At 46.9% G+C, this 26,103-nt stretch overlaps 1 protein-coding gene across 2 annotated transcripts in view; it reads right to left on the bottom strand.

Annotated features, from left to right (window-relative positions):
* ARFGEF3 (ARFGEF family member 3) overlaps positions 1-26,103 on the bottom strand; it is a 75,268-nt gene that overhangs the window by 2,965 nt on the left and 46,200 nt on the right. For both annotated transcript variants that reach the window (XM_083498019.1, XM_083498020.1), the window contains exons 22-35: positions 25,617-25,796; positions 24,535-24,679; positions 22,647-22,769; positions 21,652-21,755; positions 20,596-20,740; positions 19,306-19,434; positions 18,048-18,224; positions 15,490-15,604; positions 14,852-14,954; positions 13,832-13,963; positions 12,975-13,105; positions 8,485-9,712; positions 6,305-7,826; positions 130-829 (exon numbers count right to left, since the gene is read on the bottom strand). In XM_083498019.1, coding sequence (XP_083354145.1) covers positions 7,635-7,826; positions 8,485-9,712; positions 12,975-13,105; positions 13,832-13,963; positions 14,852-14,954; positions 15,490-15,604; positions 18,048-18,224; positions 19,306-19,434; positions 20,596-20,740; positions 21,652-21,755; positions 22,647-22,769; positions 24,535-24,679; positions 25,617-25,796 — 2,904 coding nt within the window. In that variant the 3' untranslated portion in view covers positions 130-829; positions 6,305-7,634. The remainder of the gene's footprint in view (positions 1-129; positions 830-6,304; positions 7,827-8,484; positions 9,713-12,974; positions 13,106-13,831; positions 13,964-14,851; positions 14,955-15,489; positions 15,605-18,047; positions 18,225-19,305; positions 19,435-20,595; positions 20,741-21,651; positions 21,756-22,646; positions 22,770-24,534; positions 24,680-25,616; positions 25,797-26,103) is intronic.

Genomic DNA, 26,103 nt, shown 5'->3' with positions numbered 1-26,103 from the left:
GGGGTGCAGGGGGGGCCGGCCGCACCGGGCGCAGCATCTGGGGGTTAGGGTCAGGGGGCGCAAATCCACGGGTTAGGGGGTGCAAATTACTTGCCTTGCCCCGGGTGCTGACAACCCATGCTACGCCACTGGTCTGATCCCCCGGGTATGTGATGAACATGTGTATGGGCCCATGTGCCGAACGGATTTGAGGGTTAGCTGTTGTGTTTTAGAAATAATTAAGACGTGAGGCCTCCTATGTTGGATGAGGCCAGCTATCACTTGGGTGGGTTGGCAGCAAGTCCTCTCTCCATATGCTTATCTAGGGCCAAACCCAGTTGGCTCCTCCCCTACGGGAGCTGCTCTCCTCAGTCACCATTCTGCACCAGAGGCAGAGCTGGGACAGCAAGTTCTACTCTTTCAGCTAGGCTAGGAACAGTTACCACTTGGTTTGTCCTTGCACAGAACTGTCCCGCAGAGTACTTGAATGCAATTATTTTTCTCTGCTTTCTGTGTCCCCTTTCGCTTCTGCATCATACCAATTAAAATGCAATCAATTTTTCAAAATTACGGACCACCTTGAATGCAGTTGGAGATAGGCAACATATAATTGTGGCATATAAATAAAGGTGGCCACACCCATATTTTATAGGCCCTTTTCTAATTAATGGACTATATATTTAACTGTGTAGGCTAGACAGCTTGGATAAAGGAAGTAGATTTAAGAGGACCAGGGTGAAAGGTCTCCGTCCAAATCCCTGTTCCGATATGAAGGCTGCTTTACCCTTTTCTCAAACTAAGCAGCCTCACAGGACAGATGAGAGCATAAAATGGGTGCCACCTTCCAAACCTACTGTGAGGGTTTGATTAGCTGCTTGTGCGTGAAAACGTGCTCCCTCAGAGTTTGTGCGACCCCACAAACCTCCGTGTGTGACGGAGCTCCTCAGACATGTCTGCTCTAGTCACTAGTAGAGTCCGACAGTGGCTGTCTGCGGAAGCGTTTCCAGCAAAGAAGTTCCTTAACGGAAACGCGTCTCCTGGACTCACGGCGTGACAGTTTCCTGCGAGGTGTGGGTCTCCCTATGGGAGACTCCGATACCTCCCCACTGTTCTCGCTGGAAGCCTCCCTGAGCCCTCCCTCCTGCTCGCATTCCCTCAGAGACCCACTCCTCCCCCTGCTGGTCCCTGCTTCAGCAGTTGAGTCTCTTTCATCCTGCCTGAGTCCCTCCACCACCTGATGCTCTGATGGCAGTTCCCTGACATCCACCTCCCCTCCAGGGCCCCCCTCACCCCCTCCCAATTCCTCCCCCCTGGGAGGTGAAGGGCTAAAACCCCGAAACGAATCTTCCTCATCTTCTGACGTCTCGAACAATTCTCTCCATCGATCGTCGTCCTGGCCAGCTGAATCCTCCTCCTCTTCAGAATCTGGGAACCCCTCCAACTCCTCTTCCTCGTCGGTGGTGGCAAAGTATTCCCTTCGGAACCTCGCTACAGGCTGAGGTTTACGTGGGAACCTCTGATGAAAAGTCTCTATTAAAACCTCGTCATTGACATCCTCTGCCCTAACCCAGGTGTTTTCCGACTCCGGTTCCCCTTCCCACATTACCAAATACTCTACTTGATCTCCCTTCCACCTGGAATCGAGGATCTCCGCTACATGGTAGCTGTGTTCCTTCTCCTCCATTGCTGGTCCCCTAGTGACCCTCCCCTCACTGTCTCCTCTATACGGTGACAGCAACGACCTGTGAAAAACTGGGTGCAGCTTCATGTGGTTCGGTAACCGGAGCCTGAAAGCCACTGGATTGACCTGCTGTATGACTTCAAACGGACCCAGCCTTTTGGGTCTTAATTTCTTACAACCTCCTTTGAATGGCAACCCTTGGGTTGACAGCCACACCTGGTCCCCCACCCTGATGCTTTCACCTTCCCTTCTGTTTTTGTCTGCCTGCCTCTTATATTCCTCCTTAGCCCTGTTTAAATTGAGTTGGAGCTGGCGATGGATCGCTTCCATTTCTTCCACGAACTGTTCTGCAGCTGGAACGCTCCAGTTCTCCCCCTCCCCCCCTGGGAAGGCTCTGGGATGGCACCCGTGATTAGCCAAAAAGGGGCTCATCCCCGTGGACACGTTCTCTGCATTGTTGTAGGCAAATTCTGCCAACGCCAACTTCTCCACCCAATCATTCTCTCGGTCATTAACATAACACCTCAAATATTGTTGGAGAACCCCATTTGCTCTTTCCGCCTGCCCGTTGGTTTCAGGATGACGGGCCGTCGAGAAATTAACCTCTACATGCAGTAAGCTCATGAGCTTCCTCCAGAACCTGGAAGTAAATTGTTTCCCTCGGTCTGAAACCACCCTCAAGGGGGCGCCATGCAACCTAAACACATTCTCTACAAACAATTTGGCGGTTTCTTCTGCTGTAACCGCATGTGAGCAGGCTATGAAGTGGGCCATTTTAGTTAACAGGTCTACTACAACCATGATGGCTGTTTTCCCTCTAGACCTTGGCAGATCAGTCATGAAATCTATTGCCACTGCTTCCCACGGTCTCTCAGGTGTGGGCAGTGGTTCTAATAAACCAGCCGGCGCCTGCCTCTCCCCCTTGGCTCTTTGGCATTGTTCACACCCTCTCACATACTCCCGCACATCTTCCCTGACCTTGGGCCACCAAAATTCCCTGGTAACCAGCCACATGGTTTTGTGTTGCCCAAAGTGCCCTGCTGTGGGGCTATCGTGCAGCTGCTTGAGTACCTTCTCCCTCAATTCCCCTTCAGGTATATATAACGCTCCCTTATAATACAATGCCCCATTTCTCTCCTCAAAACCACCGGATTTGTCTTCCTCCCCTCTGAGATCCCTGAGTTTCCCCTGGGCGTATGCATCCTGCACCGTACCCTCTACCAATTCCCTTTGCCCCACCAAAGTCGCCCCACACACCCAGCGGTCCTCTGGAATGATATGGGTTTCTTCGGGTGCTCCCTCCCCCTCCAAATATTCAGGTTTGCGTGAGAGAGCGTCCGCCCTAACATTCTCTGGGCCTGGCACATAACAAATCTCAAAGTTAAATTTGGAGAACTCTTGGGCCCATCTCAACTGCCTTTGGTTGAGCACTCGCGCCGTTCTCCAGTACTCTAGATTTTTATGGTCCGTGCACACTTGCACTTTATGTTGTGCACCAACTAGCAGATGCCTCCATCTCCGGAACGCCTCATGAATAGCAAGCAGTTCTCGGTCGTACACCGTGTAGTTCCTCTCGGATTTGTTCAGCTTCCGCGAGAAGAAGGCACACGGACGCCACTCTGACTCCTCCTTCCCCGGCTGCAGAAGAAGCACCGCCCCTATGGCTCTGTCAGATGCGTCTGTTTCAACCCTTAGCTTCTTTCGTAAATCCACATGCAGAAGTTGTTCTTCAGAGGCGAAGGCCCTTTTCAGTTCCTCAAACGCTCGCTCCGCCTCCGCCGTCCATACAAACTTCTTTTTACTGCTGAGACAGTCAGTGATGGGCGCCGTCAGATGGGCGAAGTTGCGGATGAACTTACGATAAAAGTTTCCAAACCCTAGGAACCTCTGCACATCCTTCTTGGTTTTGGGTGTTTTCCATTCCAGCACTGCCTGTACCTTGCTGGGATCCATGGCCAATCCCTTGTCTGACAGGCGGTACCCCAGGAATTCCACCTCCTTGGTATGGAACCGACACTTCTCCAGTTTGACCCACAGCCTGTTGGCTTGCAGTCTGCTCAACACTTCTCTGACGTCTCTCACATGTTGCCCCTCATTCTCAGAATACACCAACACATCATCTAGAAAGGCAACGCAATTCTTGTAGAGCAAAGGGCCCAGCACGTGGTTCATAAAAGATTGAAAACACGCGGAGCCTGCTTGTAATCCAAATGGCATAACGAGGTATTCAAACGCCCCCAAAGGGGTAAACATGGTGGTTTTCCATTCATCCCCTTTCCTTATGCGTATCAGGTTGTACGCCCCCCTTAGATCCAGCTTTGTGAAAATCTTTCCCTTCCTCACCCTGGTCAAAATATCATCAATTCTGGGCATAGGGAACGCCACCGGTTCAGTCACTGCATTCAGCCGCCTAAAATCACATACAAGTCTCGGCTTGTCCGCATTTTTTTTGTCCACAAAGAACACTGGGCTCCCCCCTGCTGCTTTGGACTCTCTGATGAAGCCTCTCTTCAGGTTCTTGTCAATGAACCCTCGCAACTCCTGCATTTCCCTGTCTGACATGGCATACAACTTGCCCACGGGAAGCTGTGCTCCTGGGAGTAAATTGATCTGACAATCAAAGGGTCTATGAGGTGGTAGTTGGTCAGCTTCCTTCTCGCTGAACACGTCGCTGAGATCTGCATACTGTGGTGGTACCTTCACCTTCCCCATTACTTCAGTCCCTGCTAGGGTGGCTTGGGCCCCTGCTGAACCCTTCTCCCCTTTGCAGTGTTCTAGGCAATGTGCTGAACCAAAGGACACCACTCTTTGATGCCAGCCAACCAGCGGATCATGTAGAGCTAGCCAGCTCATTCCCAAAATAATGGGAGCGCCTCCCAGGGTGGCCACATTAAACGCTATCAGTTCTGTGTGCCTTGCCACCCTCATTATCATTGGGACAGTCTGCAAGCGGACTCCTCCTCCCAACAACTCCCTGCCATCAATCGTGGTCACCTGCAGGGGGTTGCTTAAAGGGATGGTCTGTATCTGGTGTTCAGCAGCAAACTCCTTGCTCATAAAATTGCAGGAGCTGCCTGAGTCCAATAGCGCCTTTATTTTTAGGGGGTGCCCATTCTGCAGCTCTAGCGACACTTCAATCACTAGAGCAGGTCGAGGAGCTTCTGGCACGGGCACTTTCACTGCTCTTTGGCCTGGCTGCAGTGCCCCAATTGTGGCAACCAGGCGTTGGCTTTTACCTGCTCCGCTCCCCCTTCTTCTCCCCCCTCAACAGCTCCCACCATCCCTTGCCATTCCTTCCTCTGGGGGCAGACTCTGGCAAAGTGGCCTGGCTGTTGGCAGAGATAGCATTTCCGGGGGCCCTTTCCCTCCTTCTTAGCTCCCTCGCTGGTTTTTGAAAATGCGCGCGCGCGCGCTGTTCCGATTTCCATCGGCTCTGCCGGCGGGAAAGCTGGCTCAGGAATGTCTGGAATGCGGAACTCCTTCCAACGTTCCCCTCTCCCTTCCCGCCTCTCCAAGGCTCTTGCCTCCTGCCGCGCTCCTATGGTCAGCGCAGATTTGGTCAGCTGATCCATAGACTCCGCCCTGGGGCTCCGTGCCAGCTCGTCTTTCACCCCCGAAGAAAGACCTTCTTCAAATAGCATTTGAACGGGTGCCGCCGATAAATCCCAACTCAGTCTGTGAATCAGCATGGTAAACTCAGTCCAATATTCACGGACAGATCGACTTCCCTGCTTACAAGCCATTAGCTGTCTGCGCACCACCCCTTCCTCAATATCGCTGGAAAACATGATATCCATTGCACGAAAGAACTTCATTGTGTCCTTTAGTATGTCATTGTGCGTTGCCATTAGGGGTCGAACCCAGTCTCTAGCCCCTTTCTCAAGATGCCCAATTACAAAAGCAACTCGCGATTCCTCATCAGGGAACTCATCGAACTGCACATTAAGGGCATATTGCATCTCTGTCCTAAAAGCATGGTAGTCCTTGGGGTCCCCCCCAAATTTCTGCACCAATCCTGGTACCTTTCTGGGGAATTGCGTGGCTCTCCCCTTCTTGTCTGCATCCTGAGCCCTTCTCTCCTCCAACCTCGCCGTCTGCAGGGCCAGTTGAACCTCCAACGCTCGGTATCTATCTTCCAAGCTTGGACCAGCTCCAGCCCCTGCTCCTCCGGTTCCGGTTGGTTCGCTCATGATGCCTTCTCTTGCACAGGCAGCGTACAAAGACTGTCGGACTGCTGTGAGGGTTTGATTAGCTGCTTGTGCGTGAAAACGTGCTCCCTCAGAGTTTGTGCGACCCCACAAACCTCCGTGTGTGACGGAGCTCCTCAGACATGTCTGCTCTAGTCACTAGTAGAGTCCGACAGTGGCTGTCTGCGGAAGCGTTTCCAGCAAAGAAGTTCCTTAACGGAAACGCGTCTCCTGGACTCACGGCGTGACAGTTTCCTGCGAGGTGTGGGTCTCCCTATGGGAGACTCCGATACCTCCCCACTGTTCTCGCTGGAAGCCTCCCTGAGCCCTCCCTCCTGCTCGCATTCCCTCAGAGACCCACTCCTCCCCCTGCTGGTCCCTGCTTCAGCAGTTGAGTCTCTTTCATCCTGCCTGAGTCCCTCCACCACCTGATGCTCTGATGGCAGTTCCCTGACACCTACATAATTATTTTATTTCTTTTCATGGAGAAGAAAGGTAAAACAAATTGAGGTGGCAACAGAGGGAATTCTGGGGCAATGTAGGAATGGGACAAGGCAGCTGTTGTAGAAAACAGGCAAGTTGCAGCTTTATGTTTCGTTTTCTGTAGTCATATTTATGATCTTTCCCCTTACTTAAAGACCTTTGGCTTGACATCAAAGGAGGCGAAACCTCTTAGAAGTCTATGGCTTTTGGCATGTTCCATCCTATACAGGATTAACTATTTCCTCCCTAGACAGCTTCCAGCACCATAGCATAACAGTCCTTCCCCCAGTGGGGCAGAACTGCAGGAACAGCCTTCCGGTAGGAGTGTTGCTATCACTTCTGGGACGAAGAGGAAAGGTGTGATAAGGGCTGTGTGACAGCACAGCCCCAACTACACAGTTGCTCGTCCCTCCTCTTGGTCAGCAATACCGATGCTCTACTAGGCAAGCTGCTCTTGCCATATCACACCATACTGCATCCACATCTAGGATGTCACAAAATCACATTAAAAGTGGCTCAGAAGCCAGTGCACGGCTGATTCTCACCACAACCCTGGTGTGTGATAGAAAATGAAATGTGCACTGTGATTTTTGAAAATGTATCAGTTTTTGAATTTGAGTCATCTGTTTTTCATGTCACGTTTTACATGAACAATTTATTGAAACAGCTTATTGAGTTCCATCAATTTGTTTTTTGTTTTTTTAATTGAGATACTTTCAAATGCCAGTTTTGGGGGCACAAAAAGGTTCTATACTAAAGACACCTATGCATCTGTTGCACTCTTCAGAAAATCAAAGAGCTTGCATTCAGAATGTACTTAAGTCAAAATTGCACTGGAGTGGGAAGATGTTGATGCCACACTGAAGGTTTGTGAAAGCAGGCTCTCACTTTGCTTGTTTTGTGTCTAGCCTACTTTTGTGAAGGTGTCCATTTTGTGCCACCTTCATTCCACTGCCATTTCCCTGTGGAGAAATACTTCACTCTTTGAAAAATATGCAACATCAATATACTGTGTTTTCATCTATCAGCCTGACTTAAAACAGCATTTTCAGATTTAATATACAGTATTATTTTGGGATACTTGATGTATAAGCACACTGTGGTTACCACATGCTCTTGTAGGCATGAGCAAGACTGAACTGTGCTCTTAAGCAGTTAACGGCATGGGACAGATGTTGCCAGTTTCTAATTACCAGCAAATAGACAGTTACCTCATCACTTTCAAAAGATAACATTTCAGTAACTGCACTTTATATTTGTATGCCTTCAATTCATTCTCTAGTGGGTACTGCATCCAGTGTCTACTACACAATAATGTCATACACTCTGCCCACTCTGCCCAACCATTCTCTCACAGCCTGGCGAACTCGAATGTCAGTCACATGACAAGTCAGCTGACTGATGCAAGGGAACACAGCTGGCTGGAGAGCTGTGAAGATCTGGTCTGGAAGGGCCTGAATCTGGTTAAGAACTGTCAATACCATGTTGGTCCATGCCTAAAATGATACAGGGAGAGAAGAAATCTGTAACTATATAGCTGTGTAAAAACATCATGAAAAATATAGCTCATAATGTAAATATGAAGTAATTTCTGAAAAACGTCAGCATCAAACTTAAGTTGCCCAATGAAAAAGTCTTTAAGGTTCAAAACACAGCCTGACACCGAGGGCTGGTCCTATAATTAACTTTTCCACCCCAAGCCATCTTGGTTCACCATGCAGATGATTCATTTTGGTAAGGCCGAGATGCATGAAAGAGTAGCTGGTATGGCAAACACACTAAAATGAAAAACTAAAAGAAAGGCAAGGGACAGCAATGGAAAGTACTGGATAAGCCAAGTTATTGTAGGAAGTGTCACAAACCTCCTCTTGAGGCTGAAAGTTACTGGGTATAATGGGCTGCTCTGGCCCAGAGGTTGCAAGGGTCAGTGGGCAGGTGGGTGTGGCTGTATGGGGCACCATAATATTTTACCCCAAGTGCCCAATGCTTAAGGCTGCCCCTGCAAGCACAAGTGTGTGTTATATTCTACAATAATGAATGCATATTTCCGGAAGACCTGCTTTCTGCTTAATGCCACACGAGGAAAACAACTACTGCAATTGAAAAGGCATATTTTCTTCCATTTTAAGTTTCTCAGTCGGCCTGTTTTCTTACCTGTATTTGTGCCTCACCATCCCGGACGGATATGTTGAGTGAACTGACCGTTGACCCAGAGCGTGACCTCTTCTCCTGTCTCAAAATCTCTGGCCCTGCACTGAAGGAGTGCCTCATTTGGCCCTGATCAACCAGATTTTGAGGCCTTTGTGGGAGGGGGGAATCTGGCCCTCTCGTGCTTAGCAGGTCCCCTTTCTTGTCGACTTTCATCTCTTTGGCAAAAGTGGCCAGATTATGCTGCTGTTTCCTTTTCTTATATTCTGTCATGAGCTTTGATATAGTTTTGTCTGTGGCGATGGTGTAGATTTTGTTGCCAGCGCTCTCCCACCACTCTTTTCTCCTGCCTTGGTCTTTCCTCTCTGTTTTGGGGCTCAAGGGCGGAAGCAGCAGTATATCTCCACTCCCTCCTTTGGGAGTGACATTCTCCGTCAGGGAATCCCTAATTTGGCTTTTGTCATCTTCCGAAGGGGTGTCCTTCCCAGAGAGCCCTCCGGTAGATGGGGTGGATGTTTCAGATTGGAAGGACGGAAGGATGAAGAAGGGGTCTCCTCGGAAGACCGGGAGCTCATCGGCACTGCTTTCCAAATCCAGATGCATTTGAATATAGTTGTTGCATAACTCCATGCAGAGCTTATGAAGCCTTTTGATTAACCAAGCCCAGTCTGCATTGCTGACAGGCTGGACACTCAGAGATGGCAGCCTGGCTCTCCACTGCCTCTTCTCCTTCCCCCTTGGTGGGCTTACTTGGGCCGTCTCTTCAAAAATGTCTTCGTCTTCCGAAGAGCACTGTTGGGATGAATCGGTGCTTCTTTCGTCATCTTCAAAGAGCATTTTCTTCACCTGCTCTGCAGTGATGTTTTCCTGGTTGGTCATAATAGCGCAGATCAAGGCATGGAAGTAAATGTTGAAGCTCATTGCCGATTGGCGGTACAAGTTGGCAGCTCCACCAATGCCAGAGACCTTTTTGAGCAGGCACTTCAGCCCAGTCCTCGTATCAAACTCTCTGGCTGTCCGGTAGGAATCCAGCAGCAAGTCAAAGATGACAGCCAAGTTCTGCATAGAAATGTACCTGAGGAAGCCTGCCAGTTTAGTTTCCGGTGGTTGGTGCGCAGCCTTCTCTTCAGAGTGCGAGGGCCCTTTCACAAACTCTTCCAGCAAAATATCGTACAAATTCTGCAGCAGCACTTGGTGGGACAGCAGGCTCACTACAATTGTTCTGAAAGGGATACTTCATGCAGCCAAAAGGTGGAAGGGGTTGGGGAAGGAATGACAAACACACTGAGTATCTCAATAATATTTTTAAATCACTTGGATTTATATCCTACTGCTCCTCCAAGGAACTACAGCTGGTGAATTTATAACTATATCACAATCATTACGATAGCTACTTACAAAAAATTCCTCAAAACACTATCTCTGTGCCAGCCTTCCTTAACCAGGTACTGTTCCAGATATTTTGGACTATGATTCCTCTAATTGCTATTGGCAATGTTGATTGGGGCTGATGTGGACTGTAGTCCAGAACACCTGGAAGGTACCAAGTTGGGAAAGGCTGCTCTGGATAATTATTGTCCAGGCAACATGCACAATCCATTTTTTCGCTGCGTTCTCCTACAATTTTGACCCATACTGAATTTAACACTCCCTGCAAATTAAAATCTTTTTATTTATTATATTAATATGCCACGTTTCCTCCAAGGAGACATATTCTTTGACATTAGAGATTGGGAAACCTGTGCCCCTCCCCACGCCACTGGACTCTCAAGTCCCAACAGTCCTAGCTCAGGTAGCCGACACTCAGGGATGATGGGAGTTGCAGTCCAGCAGCAGCCGAAGGGCAATAGGTTCCCCATATTTGCTTTAAAGAGTTATCATGTAAAATCCTCAGCATTTATACATTCATATAATGTGTTTTGTAGCATGGATAATTCATTATTATAGCAATGTAACATTAAACAAAACAAAACATTATTTGAAAATGGAGGAAAGTAAACAACAACACCCCAGGGTTTTTATAAGGGAATTTATCAGGAAAAAAATGGATGTATGTATATCTTGGTATTGCACCAAAGAATACAAATGAAAGGCCAAACATTCAAGCCACAGTGGATATTTGGCCTATTTACCACCATGAATAAGTTTATAGATATGGGTCAGATGATGGTCTGGACAGTGTGCTATTCTCTATTTTGTGTGCATAAAGAAAATAAAAGGTTAAGTCTTTGGCTGCAGTCATAAACTCAATTACCTGGGAATAAGTACCAATGAGTTACTTCCAAATAACAATGCATAGGATTGCAGCTGTAATTAGGAACACAAAGCTAGCATTTTCAGGTGGAGAATATATTATTTGAGCATGAATGAAAACAAACAAATTGGTTTGTTCTGCATCCCGTCAGCCTCATGGAAATGTAGCTACCTTGAAATTTGCTTTCTGAGCTTGAATCTCTTCCTCCAGCCCCCAGGCCTTCCATTTCTGCCCATGTCCTTGAAAAATATAATCCTTCTCTTGTGCTGAGACACTCTCTAGTGGTTGCACTCTGGCATTCATTTCATGGGCCTCATCAAAAGTGACCCACTATAGAAATTCTCGAGGCAGAAACGGATGTCTGTCCAAAGTGTTGTGCCCCAGCTGCATGCGGACTTCAGCTCAGTGGTGCAAGGGGCTCTGGGGCTGTGCTTCCCTTTTAAAGTGCATGCAAATCATACAGTGACATATTGAAAAGTGCCAGCATTGTGCATGGGGGCAGGAGAGTCCCCCATATTTCGTGCACTCACACAACACTGTGGTGAGGGGACTATATACATGAAACTTTCTTGTGGGAGTGAAACCTCCCATTCCAAGAACATTTCAGACAGAGGTTCCAGCACATCAAGCGGTTGCAGCTACAGCTGCACTGGCTCAATTCTTGGCAAAAGCCAGCCTGAGAATTGGGAGGAGGTGGAATATGTAACCTTTCAACCTAGGCGGTTGGCAAACAGCAGTTTCTTTTATTGCTAGGACTGCCTAGCTAAAACGGTATTTTCTGTGGAAGAGAATAGATATTAAATCAAGGACTTTTATTTTGCCTTTTGCATTAGGCTGAAATGCTCCCTTACCCAAGCTTCCTGTGCATTGATGGGCGGCATTCAAAAAAAAGAAAGGAAAGAAAATCAGATAGGAAAAGAGGAACTCTACAAAAGGTTACAGAGCTGTGCATGCAAGACAGGCGCAAGCAAGCAAGCAAACAACCAACTCACTGTTGCAGCAAGCCTTATCAACAGGGAGCAGCCATACTTTACTATGGAACAAGCTGCTAAAACAAATTAGGCAGTAAGGTCCCCTTCATACATCATCTATTTTTTATCATGGTGTTTTCTGTGTAGGCACAACATGGGCAGCATGAACATTATTTTCTCTGGCTCAAGAGTGACTGATTAGGCTATAAAATCGTTATAGCAGGAAAACCCCAGGGGAACAATTGTAGCTCAGTGCTACAGCACACGCTTTACATGCAGAAGGTGCTTGGTTCAGTCCCCTGTCCAATCCCAGGTTAGGATGGGAGAAGCCCCTGAAAATGTGGAGAGCCAATGCCATTCAGTGTAGATGGAACAATGCTCTGACTCAATATGAGGCACCTTCTTCCTGTGTTCCTCATCTTCCACACTATGTGCTGCAAACCTTGTAGCAGACACTTGCTTTGCTACTGCAGTTAAGGGGGGAGGGGAGGCAGAAGTAACTCTAAAGAACTTCCAAAATCAGTCACGACAAGCCCTCTGGAAGGATTGGGGGGCAGGGAGGGAGAGAGTTTGCACAGCTGTAGAAGAGGCGGTATGTTTTCCCTTCACCCCTATTCTTGACCATCTCCCAGCCGTCAAAGAGAGACCTAACAACAATTATTAACCATGCTAGCTGAATGAACAGAGGCAGTGCAACTGATTGCCAGACATGCAACAGAGGCAAGCATCAATTCAACATCATTTGGTAAGGCATCTGGCTACAAAACAGAGTGCTGGGGCTAGGTCTGATCCAGAAAGAGAATGCTTATATCTATTCCTAAAATGTTGCTCACTGTTGTTACAAAATGCCTTTAATAATAATTATAGCAATTCAGATTTAAGAGCTGGTGGCTTTCTGCAATAACTGCTCGTGAAGCCATGTTTTCCTAAATATCCTTCACTTTCCCCATATACAGTGACTGGTTTGTATTCTGCATTACAGATGGGAGTCTAAGATCTGCAATGAAGGCCTGCATCTAATGCAAGCTACTGGGACCAAGGTAAAGGTTCAACATGGCCAATCATGGCAAGTGTTTAGCTTGAGTCAAAACTGGGATGACAGGATGAGAAAAAGTGCTCCTTGAGGGTCAGCATGGCTTGCCTTTCATGCTTTGCCATGAGAAACAAACCTGCCCAGATTTAAATAGATGTGCAGACTTTCCCTTTATTCCCTGCACCTGTCTCATGTCTTGCTTTGCCCTCTGGGTCTTGTAATAAACAAGTCACCTTACCTTTTCTGCGTATGACCATTGGGCTTCTTGTCAGGAGGCAACTCGATGATAAGCACACAGGACTGAGCATGCTCAAACCCTTCTTTGTTGTTTGGCGTTTTGGGGGAGCACTGTGTGTCTAACATGAACACCTATAAAAACAAATAATACCAACTTGCTAAAGCCCTGGGCCAATTCAGGAAGGGGACATAACATAGCAGCAGAGCACACAATTTGCACATGTAGATGTCCCAGACTCTGGATTTCCCACAGCAGAACTGTGTAAAAGGTTGAGGAGCTCATAAACTGCATCCATTCACAACACAGAGCAGGCAGTAGGGGGTTAGATGGGTTGAAGGCCTCATTTGGTAGAAGGCAGTTCTTTATATATCCTTAACCCAGGACTGTAAATGGAATTCTAAAAGTGGCAACACCCAGCACAGCAAGTGATGCTCTCTGCCCAGATAAACCCACTGCTGAGTTAAATAGTTAGCTTCATGTGAGGAAAGAAAAAAAAGGAAGATTAGGTTTCATTACAAAAAAGTTTCATGGTGCAGCCCACCCAAAGATTATCAACTCTGCAATAGAAGAAGCATTCACTAAACAGAGGTGCATCAGGCCTAGCCATCTTAAAATGCTTAATTAATGTTGGCATCAATACCTGACTGTTCCTTAATTGAAATTGTATAAAAAAGACAGCTTAAAACAATTAAGAAATCTCACCATGAACTGTTTGTAAAAGCAAAGCCCACAGGAAACAACCCAGTCACAGTTAAGCATGCAAATCCAACTGATTACTGTAGAAATGTGAAGCCTTCACCAGTGCCTAGGTTTAACTTAATATGCATTTTGCTCGTTATATCTCTCAAAGTCTTCACCTGTTGAGCCATGGCCCGTATTCTCCAGTATTCGGCTTCAGCACTAGGAGAGAGGGAAGGGGCTGCCACTTTCACCTCACAGGCATCCCCACTGAAGTTTTCAGAGCCGCTGTGGAAATAGCCCAACAGATTCTGCAGAGAAACAGCACCAGATGTTCAGTGTGTATTCTGAATGCTAAGCAGCCAATAGGGTTGATTTAAATAAAAGATTGTGCTAGGCTGTATTAAGCCATGGGTAGGCAAACTAAGGCCTGGGGGCCTGATCCAGCCCAATCGCCTTCTAAATCCGGCCCGCGGATGGTCCAGGAATCAGCGTGTTTTTACATGAGTAGAATGTATCCTTTTATCTAAAATGCATCTCTGGGTTATATGTGGGGCATAGAAATTCATTCATTGCCCCCCCCAATATAGTCCAGCCCCCCCACAAGGTCTGAAGGACAGTGGACTGCCCCCCTGCTGAAAAAGTTTGCTGACCCCTGGCTTCTCTCTCTCTCTCCTCTCTCTCTCACTCACTCACACACACACACACACACACACACATACCTAATTGATGAACCTGATGTACTTTCATCATCATGTTCTTTCAACTTATTTTTTTAAAAAAGCTCACTTGTGTGTTATTTTTCTAAAGAGCTCACTAGTGACAGTCTGGAAGTGCCCACTAGAATGGGTTGTGCACAGGTTGTACCCCATTTATTTGATCGCCTTAAGTGTGTGTGGAGCTAACTTCAAGCTCCTGCCTGAGCTTATGCAGAGATGTTGTTTTTTTCCATATGAGTAGAGACCATAAGCCATCAAGCCATCTGTGATGGTTGAGCCGCTTTCCCAAAGTGCTGTCATTGCAGAAATCTTGCTGGCTGCTTATACATCATCCACACAGAGATGCTAGTTCAAGCAACCAACGCTCCCCACCCTCCAAGGTGCTATCTACGTAATCATAGATGAGAGCAACAGTCTAAGAAAATAGTAGCCGCATATTAGCAGAGATGCTTGCGGCACCCGGTTAAATGCAAGGGATACCTTCACTGGTTCAAGAGTTGCTGAGAAGGCATCCTGCAGCGCACAGCATGCCAGCCTCCACATTTCTTCTGTAAAAACAGGGCCAGCTGTCACTAGAACATATCTATAGATAAGGGAAAAGACCATGAAGCCGATAACCAGCCAATAACCATTTCACAACATGATTGCAAAACTAGGATTAGCTCAAAAGCCAAAACGACTTTTCTTATTGATGTAGATCTATGAAGAGCCAAGTGAAGCCCAATATATAAGCTTAGATCAAGGCACCTTGGAACATCACTTGAACGTGCTCTGTTTGCACTTCCTGTGTAAGGTTTGAAGGAGTAACCAATGTATTTCTCCCAATACTTCAAGTATGAAGGGATGTGACGCAAACTGCTTTCAAAGCCGCAGAGTTACTGGGTGGACAGGTGCTTTCAAAGTTTGAACTTTGAGTTGGCAAAGAATAATGTCAGAAAATTTTCTGCAGAAGCCTTTAGAACCCATACCTTCTTTAACTAGAGGTAATTTTAACTTTCACATTAGTATTTCATGTCTAATTGTGTGCCCCCCCCCCAAAAAAAGGACCTGTGAGGTTTAGTGTTAAGTGCAAACTGGGCCTATGTGTAAAATGAATATAGAAATGAAAGCCATATTACCTGATACAGGAGCACCCAACTCTAGAGATGGATTCTGTGGGTTCTGCGACACAAGCTACTAGTAATTTGAAGAGGTCTCTGAGCATTGTGTTGATCATGTTCTCATAGCCAATATCTAAAGAGGAAATTAGGCTGTTGGCTTTGATATTAACCATAATGTAATAGAATTACAACACAGAGGAACTACTGCATTTTTAGAAATAAATGCACACGGCATCTTCTTCATGCATGCTGCCTTTTGACCTGACTATAAACTGGGATATTGCTAATACTCTAGTCAGTATAATTAGAGCTACTTGCTTGGCCTGGATCTAGCTTTGTGCAGTGGGATAATACCAATGATGTTCAGATCCGTTAACAGTTTCACAGTATTATTTTTTCTTATTTATCTTGTTTAATAAAATTCATATATCGCTAGATTGTAAAAAAAAAACAACCACCCTCAAAGCAGTTTACTATAATGCTGTGACATTTAGTACTGGGGGAAAACCTTTGCCCCAGTTCAGCTAGGATGCTTAGTTCAGTGTTTCCCAACCACTGTTCCGTGGCACACTAGTGTGCCGCGAGATGTTGCCTGGTGTGCCGTGGGAAAAATTAAAAAATTCGAAAGATTTTTTTTTTAAGTCAAATTTTCGATTGGGGCGCCGTCACTAGATGACCCCTGGGGTTCCCTCCCTCTCTGCGCCTCCCTCCTCCTCCTCCTCCTCCTCCGGGGAGGCCCTTCCTGGCTCTCGGCCAAGGCTTGGCGGCTGCCACTCACTCACTCGCTCGCCCACCCGTCCCTCCATCCCTGCGCCCGGCCTCTCCCCCTCCGTCCCCGGCGCGGGGGCTGCCGGGATCCGTAGTCCCCTCGCCCTTGGGCTCCGCGCCCGTGCGGGGTGCGCGAACTACGTTTCCCAGCGTGGCCTGGCGGGCCGGGCGTTTTGTTTGAAGCGCTCTTCTCCCGGCCATGGAATGAGCGCAGCGGCGGCGGCCGGGCGGGCAGGGGCTCTTCCGCGCAGACGCCGCGCAGCCTGCCTGCGCCCCCGTGGAGATCGGGCGGCAGGATGGAGCCCGGGGATCCCCGCGGAGGCGGAGCGGCGGAGGCAGAGGCTGCCCCCCAGGTAGGGCTGCGTCGGGGGTTTTTTATTTTTGCAATGCTGCATCCGCGCCGGAGGGGACTCATCGGACCGCGGGGAGACCCCTTGGCGGGCGTGCAAGGCAATGCATGCGTGCAGGCGTTGCATGGAGTGCAGTGCAATGCAATGGCAACGCGGCGCCCTGCATGCATGCATGCAACTTCCACCGGCGCTCCGGACTTGGCAGGTGAGGGGGGTCCCCAGTGGGCGGCAGAGAGAGCCGGGAGGGCGAAGGGGAGCCGGGGGGAGCAGCGCTGCTCCCCGAGCCGAGCCCGGGGGGAAACTTCGGCATCGTTGCGCCGGGTGTTGGAAGCGGAGGCTGGCGGGGGCCCTTCACCTGCAAAACCTGGTCGCCTCTCATATATTTCGTGCATTGCATTCATTGCCCGCTTTCTCCTCCAAGGAGCTCCCGGGGCGTGCGTGGTTCTCCCCGTGTTATCCTCGCAACAACAGCCCTGCGAGGTGGGTCAGGCGAGTGGCCCAAGGGAGCACCCAGGGATTGTCCTGGCCAGGTGGGGTGATTTGAACCCTGCTCTCTGCCCGGTCTTCGTCCTCATTTAGCCCCCACATGTGCATGACTGTGCATGACTGAGGTTTTCCCCCCTCATCTTGGCTATGGTGTGAGTCTGTGCTGTTAATTAATGGGGTTCTGCCTTCGGAGAAGATGAGCCAGCCCTCAAGGAGGTGATTATGTAATTTGCTAGCAATTCATGTCCCTCCCGGCGTGACGCTGCGCGCTGATGTCACGGGGCTGTAATGGTGGTGTGCCTCGAGATTTTTTTCATGAAACAAGTGTGCCTTTGCCCAAAAAAGGTTGGGAAACACTGGCTTAGTTACATGTTTCCTCTTCAGAGTAGTGTTTGGATCACTGCCTTGACTCATCTGCCTGTGCTTTAGTCAATGCATTCCTTGCCATGCAGATACCCATGGTGCTGAGTACCTTACAGTCACAGATGGTTTGGGGTCAGAGAGAATGTTTGGTTGGCACTGGAGGCTCAAAATCTAATTTGGGAATCAAATCCCATTCTTCAATGCACTGTGAATGGGTGCTTGAAATTTTCATATAAACCAGGCTTCCTCAACCAGATGCTTTTGGCCTACAACTCCCATGATCCCTAGCTAGCAGGACCAGTGGTCAGGGATGATGGGAATTGTAGTCTCAAAACATCTTGAGGGCCGAGCTTGAGGAAGCCTGATATAAACAGAGCAAGGACAGCTGAGTCATTTCACTTTTCACTGGAGAAATAAACATTCCAGTGTATATATGCAAAGCTTACACCTTTTTTTTTAACTCTACCATAATCTTTTCTCTCTTCCAATAGCAGTTCATCCATGTTTCAAAGGTCTTGATCACACTGTAATAGTTATTGCCAAAACTAAAGTTTGTCCACAAGTGTATGGTTAGAATGGGTTGCAACATATAAGACTACATAAAATTACCTGAATGTATGAAACTCTGAATGTGCTCCACTACTAGTTCACAAGAAAGGCCAATTGCATGCTTGAAATTAGCAGATGCCACATCCCAGTAAGAATGGTCGCCGTGGCTGCGATGAAGCCAAAGGGACATTGTAGGGAGCAGAAGGTGAACAACTGCATAAATACCAAACCCAGGGCCTAGAGAATAAAAACACAAGACAGATAAATATGTTGGGCCTTCAGACAGATGCTTAGGGCTAACTCAGGACAATGCATCCTATATACCCATGGTGGATTCCCTTCCTTGAGACTGACCAGAGAGCAAAGATACACTGCAAGGAGGGTTTCACTGACAACTGTGCACTTACTGTATATGGAACTTCACCTGCCATTTGCATAGCTTCTTTCATAATTGGCATGCCAGTAATTTACTGGCAGCTTCTCATATTACAATTTCCCCTTTTAAAAAAGCCCCATGTACAATGCCTGCACATTTAACATGGAAGTCAACACTCAGGTGGCATCTCTATGATACACTTGTGTATTTCCCTTCCTGTGGGTTTGCTACTTTATTAACAGATCTATAAATAGCAGGCATGGCTCCCCACGCCCCCGGTGACCTATAATTCTTATTATTCAAAAAGTGAATTCTAAAGGAAGCTTAAAAGACCATTAACTGTTAATAACTCATTCTCAAATTGCCCCCACAAATGAAATTGCCTAGCTCCCTGTGTCCTTGTTACAATGCAACAAAATATAACCATTCTAAAATGTTAACAGCAATAAATCAAGTAGATGTGTTTGGGGTGATACAAAAGTGCTATCAGAGCTTTGAGAGTCTGTTTACTCAACTTATGTTACAGCCATCAAGTGGTCACGGAGGCAGCCATGTTTTCCCCTGTATAATTCCCCCGGGAGTGACGGAATGCCACCGAGCTCTGCTGCGCCCAGGGGAACTTGCACAAAGTTCGTCCAAGGTGTGTGGCGATAAGGAACCCCATGCAAAAGATGGGCATGCTGTAGGCAGGTGAGTGCCATTTCGAAAGGTTTAAAGAAAAAAACTTGTATTCCGGGGGAGCAGAGGCAGGGCGCAATCCTCAGAGCACATTGCAGGTAGTACTTTTAACTGTGTGTTTCCAGGCAGTTCAAGTGGATACTCTATTCAAAATCTGCCTGGAGATGGGATGGGATGGACTTTAATGAGCCCACCCATCCCTGCTCCGACCCAGGGGTAGGAATCCTACACTTTAGTAGTAGTCAGTAAATTCAAACCAATTACCAGGTGTTTTGGTAACATCTCTCAATAGTTCAAAGAGCAAATCCAGGGTGGGAGGCTGATGTTGACGGGGGCAGTTGGATATGGCAGTAGTCAACTCTTCAAGCAGAATGATCCAGACATTAATAAGGCCTAGGAAAACAAAACAAAACTGCATGTGAGAAGCTGTGTGTAGCATAGGTTGTGGAATTAATTTTGCTAGGTTCCCAGTTCCTGCCCCATTTCTCTTCCGTTTTTCTTTTGTAAGTGCTTGAGAGATGCTGATCACTTGGTTCAATCTTCCTGTCAGATTTTACTGATGGTTTTAATGTATTCTTATTGTTCTAGCCTTGCATTTCATTTTACTTCTCTCTTCGTACATGGCAACAATATTTTTGAATGGTGGGAGGATTATAAATTATTTAGATATAGAAATGCGTAAATGTACAGAATGTAGGTGAGGGGGCTGCACCCTTTTTTTGGGGGGGGGGAGGGTCTTGTTGAAGACTGCATTCTTGAGGTAGAACTATCTGTGAATTGACTCTCCCAGAACAGGGTAAGATCACAGCATACAGAATGGTGAAGATGTAAAATCACACATCATCGCTGTCGCAGGTGCATTATTGCCGTGGGGAAGAGGCAAACCATAGACGTAAACACAGGAGATTTGTATTGGGTTGAAATAGGCCACAACTCTCATTCATTACAGATGCAAGTAGGTTTTGTCCCAAGGCATTGGGTATGCATCTAGTATTAAGCAACCTGCCAACTGTTTGATGAACAGGATGGGGCTTACCCAGAACTTGGTCGGGGGGGGGGTCACTCCTGACATGGATTAGGAGCTACGATCCCACTCAGGCTGCCATTGGGAGGGGTGTTATGGTCCATTGGCCCTGTGTGGACTCCCAAACAGAGACACCCCCTGGACCAACTGGATAAAGCATAGCAAGGTCCTCACTCTCGCCTGCCCGCTCATCTTCTGGCAGGCCACTTACAGCCTGGGTAGGTGGGTGGTGAATCCTGTGACAATCTCCCAAGAAGGTGACTACCTGAGGCTGTCCTCTTAAATACAGCAGGCGTGGGCCTAGTTCAGCCCCCTGCCCCTGGGTTCTGACTGGCCTGTTTGGCAGGCCTTCCTAGGAAGCTAGAAGGGAAGATACCAGGCCGGGCAGGAAGAAGTCAGCCCCTGGGTCTGGGCTGCGGCTGTAGCAAAAGCTGCTCCCCCAGAGCCCCATGTGAATGGGGACAAGCCCCATTTGGTAAGTGCTATTTAAGGACGTTCCTCTTTAGGATCACAACAGTAATTTTGCTTACCTGTGTCATCATCAAAATCAGAAAGGACACACTCAATGCCATCTTCACTGCTTGCGGATCGTTCTTGTATTCTTTGGGGTAAGTTGGCAAGTTTCCCACTGAGAAAAATAGGCTTCAGGGGCATTTTGTAGATTTTGGCAAGCAACTAAAAAGGGAGAGAAATGATGAGACTACTCCGCAGTATGTGCTGGCATGACAGTTTCAGAGCTACATGTTGTAGAACATTCACACAGAAAACGATTTGGCTAAAATAGTTTGATATTCTAACAGGAAAGGATGTGTGTGCCCAGGGATTTTGTCTGGGCTTCTGCTTTCAGGCTTCAATGCTACACTCAGAAATGTGGGAGTAACCCCAGGAAACAGAAGGATAACGTGGTGTGTGGTTGCTAAAGATAATATAATCAAGTCACTCCCATATGGGCATGAGACACCACATATCTATCATGCAGGGTGTCTGTCATTTGCTGGTCATGTTGATTTACTGTACACGGGACCTGATCAAAACCTGAGGATGGAAGTAGCCTAAGATTCCTGGCCTTGTATTTACAAACCCGGTCTTGGCAACTCTGTAAGCAAGCACTTTCCTTAACACCTTCGGTGAGTAACAGTTGCCTCTAGGCAAGTGTTAGGCAACCATCATGTGATCTCTCTCTCTCTCTCTTTCTTCCAAAACAGAGAGAAGCCAGCAGCCGTTGATAGCCCAATCACTTTGCTATGTTTCCTCAGTAAGAGGAGCGATGGGAAAAGCTGTTGCCACTGTATTTGAACACTTGCATGGCTTCTGATCTGGCAGAAGAAAGAGCACAGAAATTGGTAATTGCATCATCTGTGCTCCCTGTGGCAAGAGAGAGAAATAGACTACACTGCCAGAATGCGAGAAACCTCAAAGATTTGCTGTGTGTCAGCCAGAGAAATTGTAAGAGGCTCACCATGAGGCTCAGGGCTTTTCTGCATGCTGCAGTGACCAACCTGTTTACACAAGAAAGAGCCGCTACAGGGAGCCTCTACCCCCTTGTGGATGCCATTTCAAGCAGCTTTTAGCATCCTTGCGCTCACCTGAGAACACCGCCTGAGGTAATCAAGAGCAGGAAGGCACAAGTCTGTAGACATGGATCCTGATCCTGGCACACAATCCCCAACCTCCTTGCAATCTGCCTCCCCTGGGATGAAAGAAAGAAAACGTCTAAGCAGAACATAATGCTGGTCTGAATGCTCTTAATTACTATGACCCTGTATGGTGATTATGGAATCCAGAGGGATTCACAAAGTGCACACAGCAGTTATGAGGAATAACTTGCGGAGGAGGATGAAGAAATGTCTTGGTGAAAATGTTAGACATAGTATGTTCAGTCCTGCCTGCACAGAGGGATTCTACTGTAGGGCCATCCCACTCCTCCTGTCATATATTTCCATGCTCTATACAGATGGCCAGAATGATCACGTCAAAGTTGGCCCTTTTGTGCCTCATTTCCATTGAAGCACCCAGCGACCCTGCACCCCAGGGGCAGTTTTGTTCTCTTAATGTGCAACAAGGAGGAGTGGTTGCCAACTGCTTTAACACGAGGTGTGGGAGGACCTCCTATGCAGAGAATGCTTTGGTTCATAATAATAACATTAACAACTACATTGTGCAAGATGGGGCAAACCCCACAGTATCTTTTCTAGCTTAGAAACATAAGGAAGAAATGTCGCCAGGACATCACTCCTGCCCTGCCCTTTGTGAGACTTCTTTAAGCTTTTCATTATTATTATTGTATGAAGGTCTCCTTGACACTGTTCCCCACTCCACCCTCATCACCAGGAAAGAGCAGTTAACTTTTTGTAGGCAGAATCTCTTTCACAACTGTGAGGATGCCTGGCAAATGCCAATGCAGTAAAAAAAAAAGAACGAATACCTACAAAAATCATACAAAAATCCCAGGACTTCATACCTCTAAAATGCATTCATAGCCTTTGTTGACATTCAGTAAACTGTTTGCATCTGTCTCCACAAACATCAAACCCTAAAGTAAACATACAGATGGATATACCGTATTTAAAAGGTTCCTTACCCAATCCTTTGACAAACTTCATAAGGCACATGATATAACTGGTGGCTGCATTTGCAAAGACCTGGATGTTGTCTGTATTTAAAAATGCTTCAAAGACATCAAACACAGGTGCCTGGCATTTTCCTAAGGGAGCAAGAATAATTGTTTAGCTGATACAGATACACATTACCTGGAAAAGCCCATGATTTTTTAACTTGCTTCAAATTAATGTGCAATGCAATTCTATATTTGCTTGGAAGCAAGCCCCACAGTATTCAGTGGCTTTACTACAAGGAAAATGGGAATAAATTTTCAGAGTCAAAATGGATCTTCCAGATTTTGGGGTTTCAGGTGCCATACTGCACAGGGACTTTACAAGTCTTCTGTACAACTGGAGACACTGGCCTTCATCTAACTGCGCAGATGTAGCAATTGGGTCTGTGTATGTATCCGTATTAAATCATTGAGAACCAAGCTTTGGTTTTCCTTAAGTGAGATCCTGATTCAGACCTGAAATGAAGTGAGCAGCCTCCAAAACAGTTTGAGCCAAATCAGACCACTGAACCAAATCTTGCATTCATTGCTCACTCACAGTTGATACAGACAAACCTAGTACCATATTTTTCGCTCTATAACACGCACCTGATCATAACACGCACATCGTTTTTAGAGGAGGAAAACAAGGGAAAAAAATTCTGAATGAAACAGTGGATGTATCATTTTTGTGCCTCATGCTGTGGCCACAGACATGTGATCTGATGGTGAGTTTGGGGTAGCCCAATGCAATAATCCTGAGAATCCCTGTGGATCTGTGCTTTGTAACCACGTTTTTGCACCATTGTGGCCCCAGGCAACAGTGGGTGCGTGATTTTTTTGGTGCAGGCTGTAGCCATGGACATGCTATGTGATCTGATGGTGAATTTGGGGTGACCCAATGCAAAGATCCTGAGGATCCATGTGGATCCATGCTTTGTAACCATGTTTTAAGTGGGGAGGGAAGGAAAAACACAGAAGGGACAAGGAGCACAAGAGGGGTGTGCAGAGAAGCAGCTGGCTAAGAATGCAGGAGTGGGGTTTAATGGGAGGGAGGAAAGGAAGGCAAAAGTTTTCCCCCACCCACCCAAGCCAGCCCCCCCCCTCTCTCTCCCACCTGCATAAGCACAGAGAGGAATTAGAAGGAAGGACGCGATTCTTTCCTTTCCCCTCTGCTTGCCTGGAGGGGAGGGGATTTGCCTGCTCTTTGTTCCATTTGAGCAAACAGGAACCGAAACGGAACAGGGTGGGCAGTAAGACCCTGAGGCAGAATGCAGGAAAGCAACAGCTTCCTCTCTCGCGGAGCTCCCTCCTCCCTGACGCGCGCGATTGGATTTTTGCCGGATTTTTACCCCTGCGCTCCTGCCATCGGCTCCAGGGACCACACATTCGCTCATTAACATGCACAGACATTTCCCCTTACTTTTTAGGAGAAAAAAATCTGTGTGTTATAGAGAGAAAAGTACGGTATATGTATTTTTGAAAATTCCTTGAAGATGCTTTTATACTGCTTACTATTAATATCTCAAAAGTGGTTTACAACATAAAAACATTCATGTTATTAAATGCAGCTGCTAGAGACAAGCATAGTCAAATTATGTTGGTTAGTGACTGACAGCACAATCCTATATGCATAGAAGGAAGTCCCAGTGAGTTCAAAGGGGCTCATCCATTTTCTACAACGAACAGAAAAAAATTATATTGACATGATTTTTAAACATGTGATGCAAAAACTTCACAGTAGCTCAGATCTACTCATTTATTTAGTATGTTTTTGGATAGTCTGCTATATGGATTGTGTTGTCTTTCAAACACTGACCCTTTAAAAACCCAGTACCTAAACAGTGGTATCTAGAAAACTGTAGAAAAGTCTTACCCATTGAATACTCTCCAACAAGGTATTCCTTAACCTCCGACTTGCTGCTACTGCGCACAGTTTCTAGTGCGCTGAACAATGGCCTCCACCCTGACTGGATCCGAGTTGAGCACACCTCCACCAGCTCGCCTATGGATGTGATCACCTGGTACAATCAGAGCACACAAAGCATTGCAGAAGTAAATAATGCAGCACAGATAATATACTGTGTGAGAAATGCAGAAGCAGATCAGCAGGTGGGGTGGAGATACTACAGCAGCTTCCCAGGAGCAGGGTCTCTGTGGCTTATCAGGAGCTGGGGGAGGTTGCAGCCGGGTAAATGCACTGGTGGGGCCATTCCGGTGCTCCTATGGGTGTTCTTTGCAGTGTGTCAACCTCTCCACTGCCCTGCCACTCCTGGTAAGCAACAGTGGCCCACCTGCTGGAAAGCTAACTCTGCCACCCCTGGTGAGCCACTTCTGATTTTATATACGCAACAGAATAATGCTACCAGGTTATTTATTTTTTTATAGGAGACCTACATGACTTGAGTAGAAAGCAATACAATTGTTGATAACATTTTTCTAATTATAATTTTAAAAAATAACCCGCACTATGGCAACACAAATAAGCACTGAATTGTGAGGCCAACATCCTATGCATATTAAACAGAGAATTTTGTTTCTTTTTCAGATGCGCATGATAATTTGACGTTCCGGCTCTTGAAATCCAACTAAAAACCCTTCCTGACTTTGGTGATGTTGCTAGCTATTGCTCACACTCTTTAAAAGAGAGGTGAGGAGACTGTGGCTTTCCTCTCATCACCCCTGACCATTGGACATGCTGGCTGGGGCTGATGGGAATTGGAATCCAGCAACACCTGCTTCAGAAACTTGAAAGATGGACACTTCAAATGAAATTCTCCCAATGCTAAACCCTTTCCAGTATAAAATACAAACAAGCCCTGCACAGAATCTTCTCTTGCCATTTCCCATTCCCAAGAAGCAACTGAAAGGATTGTGATTGCTAGGCATATAATAGGAATCAAAGTGGTCTTGCAGTTGAAGGTAGGCTGTTGCCATTGTAAACGAGGTTTAGCTTGCCTGGTCCTGGACATCCTCATCACAGAGTTCCAGCTGCATGATACGCTCAAAGGGGCGGAAGAGGGCCTCATTCAAGTGAAAATGAGGGGGCTCATTCCAGTCTGTCAGAACCTCAGTTAGGATGTCATGGATGAAAGAGACAGCCTTCCGAGAAACATGCCTTTCTTTATGGCAGGCAGCCTGCAGCAACAAGAGGAGTAAGAAGCAGGATTTCAGTCAAGCAAAAAATGCCTTTTCGACAAGAACTGGCAAGGACTGTTACTTAGGCGGAGGGTGGGAAGAATTCAAAGAAAATCTGGTGAGGCCTAGCATTAAAAAAATGTCTACAGTAAGTACAACGAGGAAATCTGTTTGATCTAGATTTCATGTTACAATGCCATTTTAATTTTATTTTGCCTCCTTTATCTCCCCGAGCTATTTGATTTCCTTAGACTGTGATCCCCTTAGAAAAATGGGTGTATGTCATTCTGAGCTCATGAGATAGAGG

Source organism: Podarcis liolepis (genome assembly GCF_965112155.1).
Source record: "Podarcis liolepis genome assembly, chromosome: 3".
NCBI classification, from domain to species: domain Eukaryota; kingdom Metazoa; phylum Chordata; class Lepidosauria; order Squamata; family Lacertidae; genus Podarcis; species Podarcis liolepis.
The sequence above is the reverse complement of the archived record's forward strand: the minus strand, read 5'-3'. Positions and strand labels throughout refer to the sequence as shown.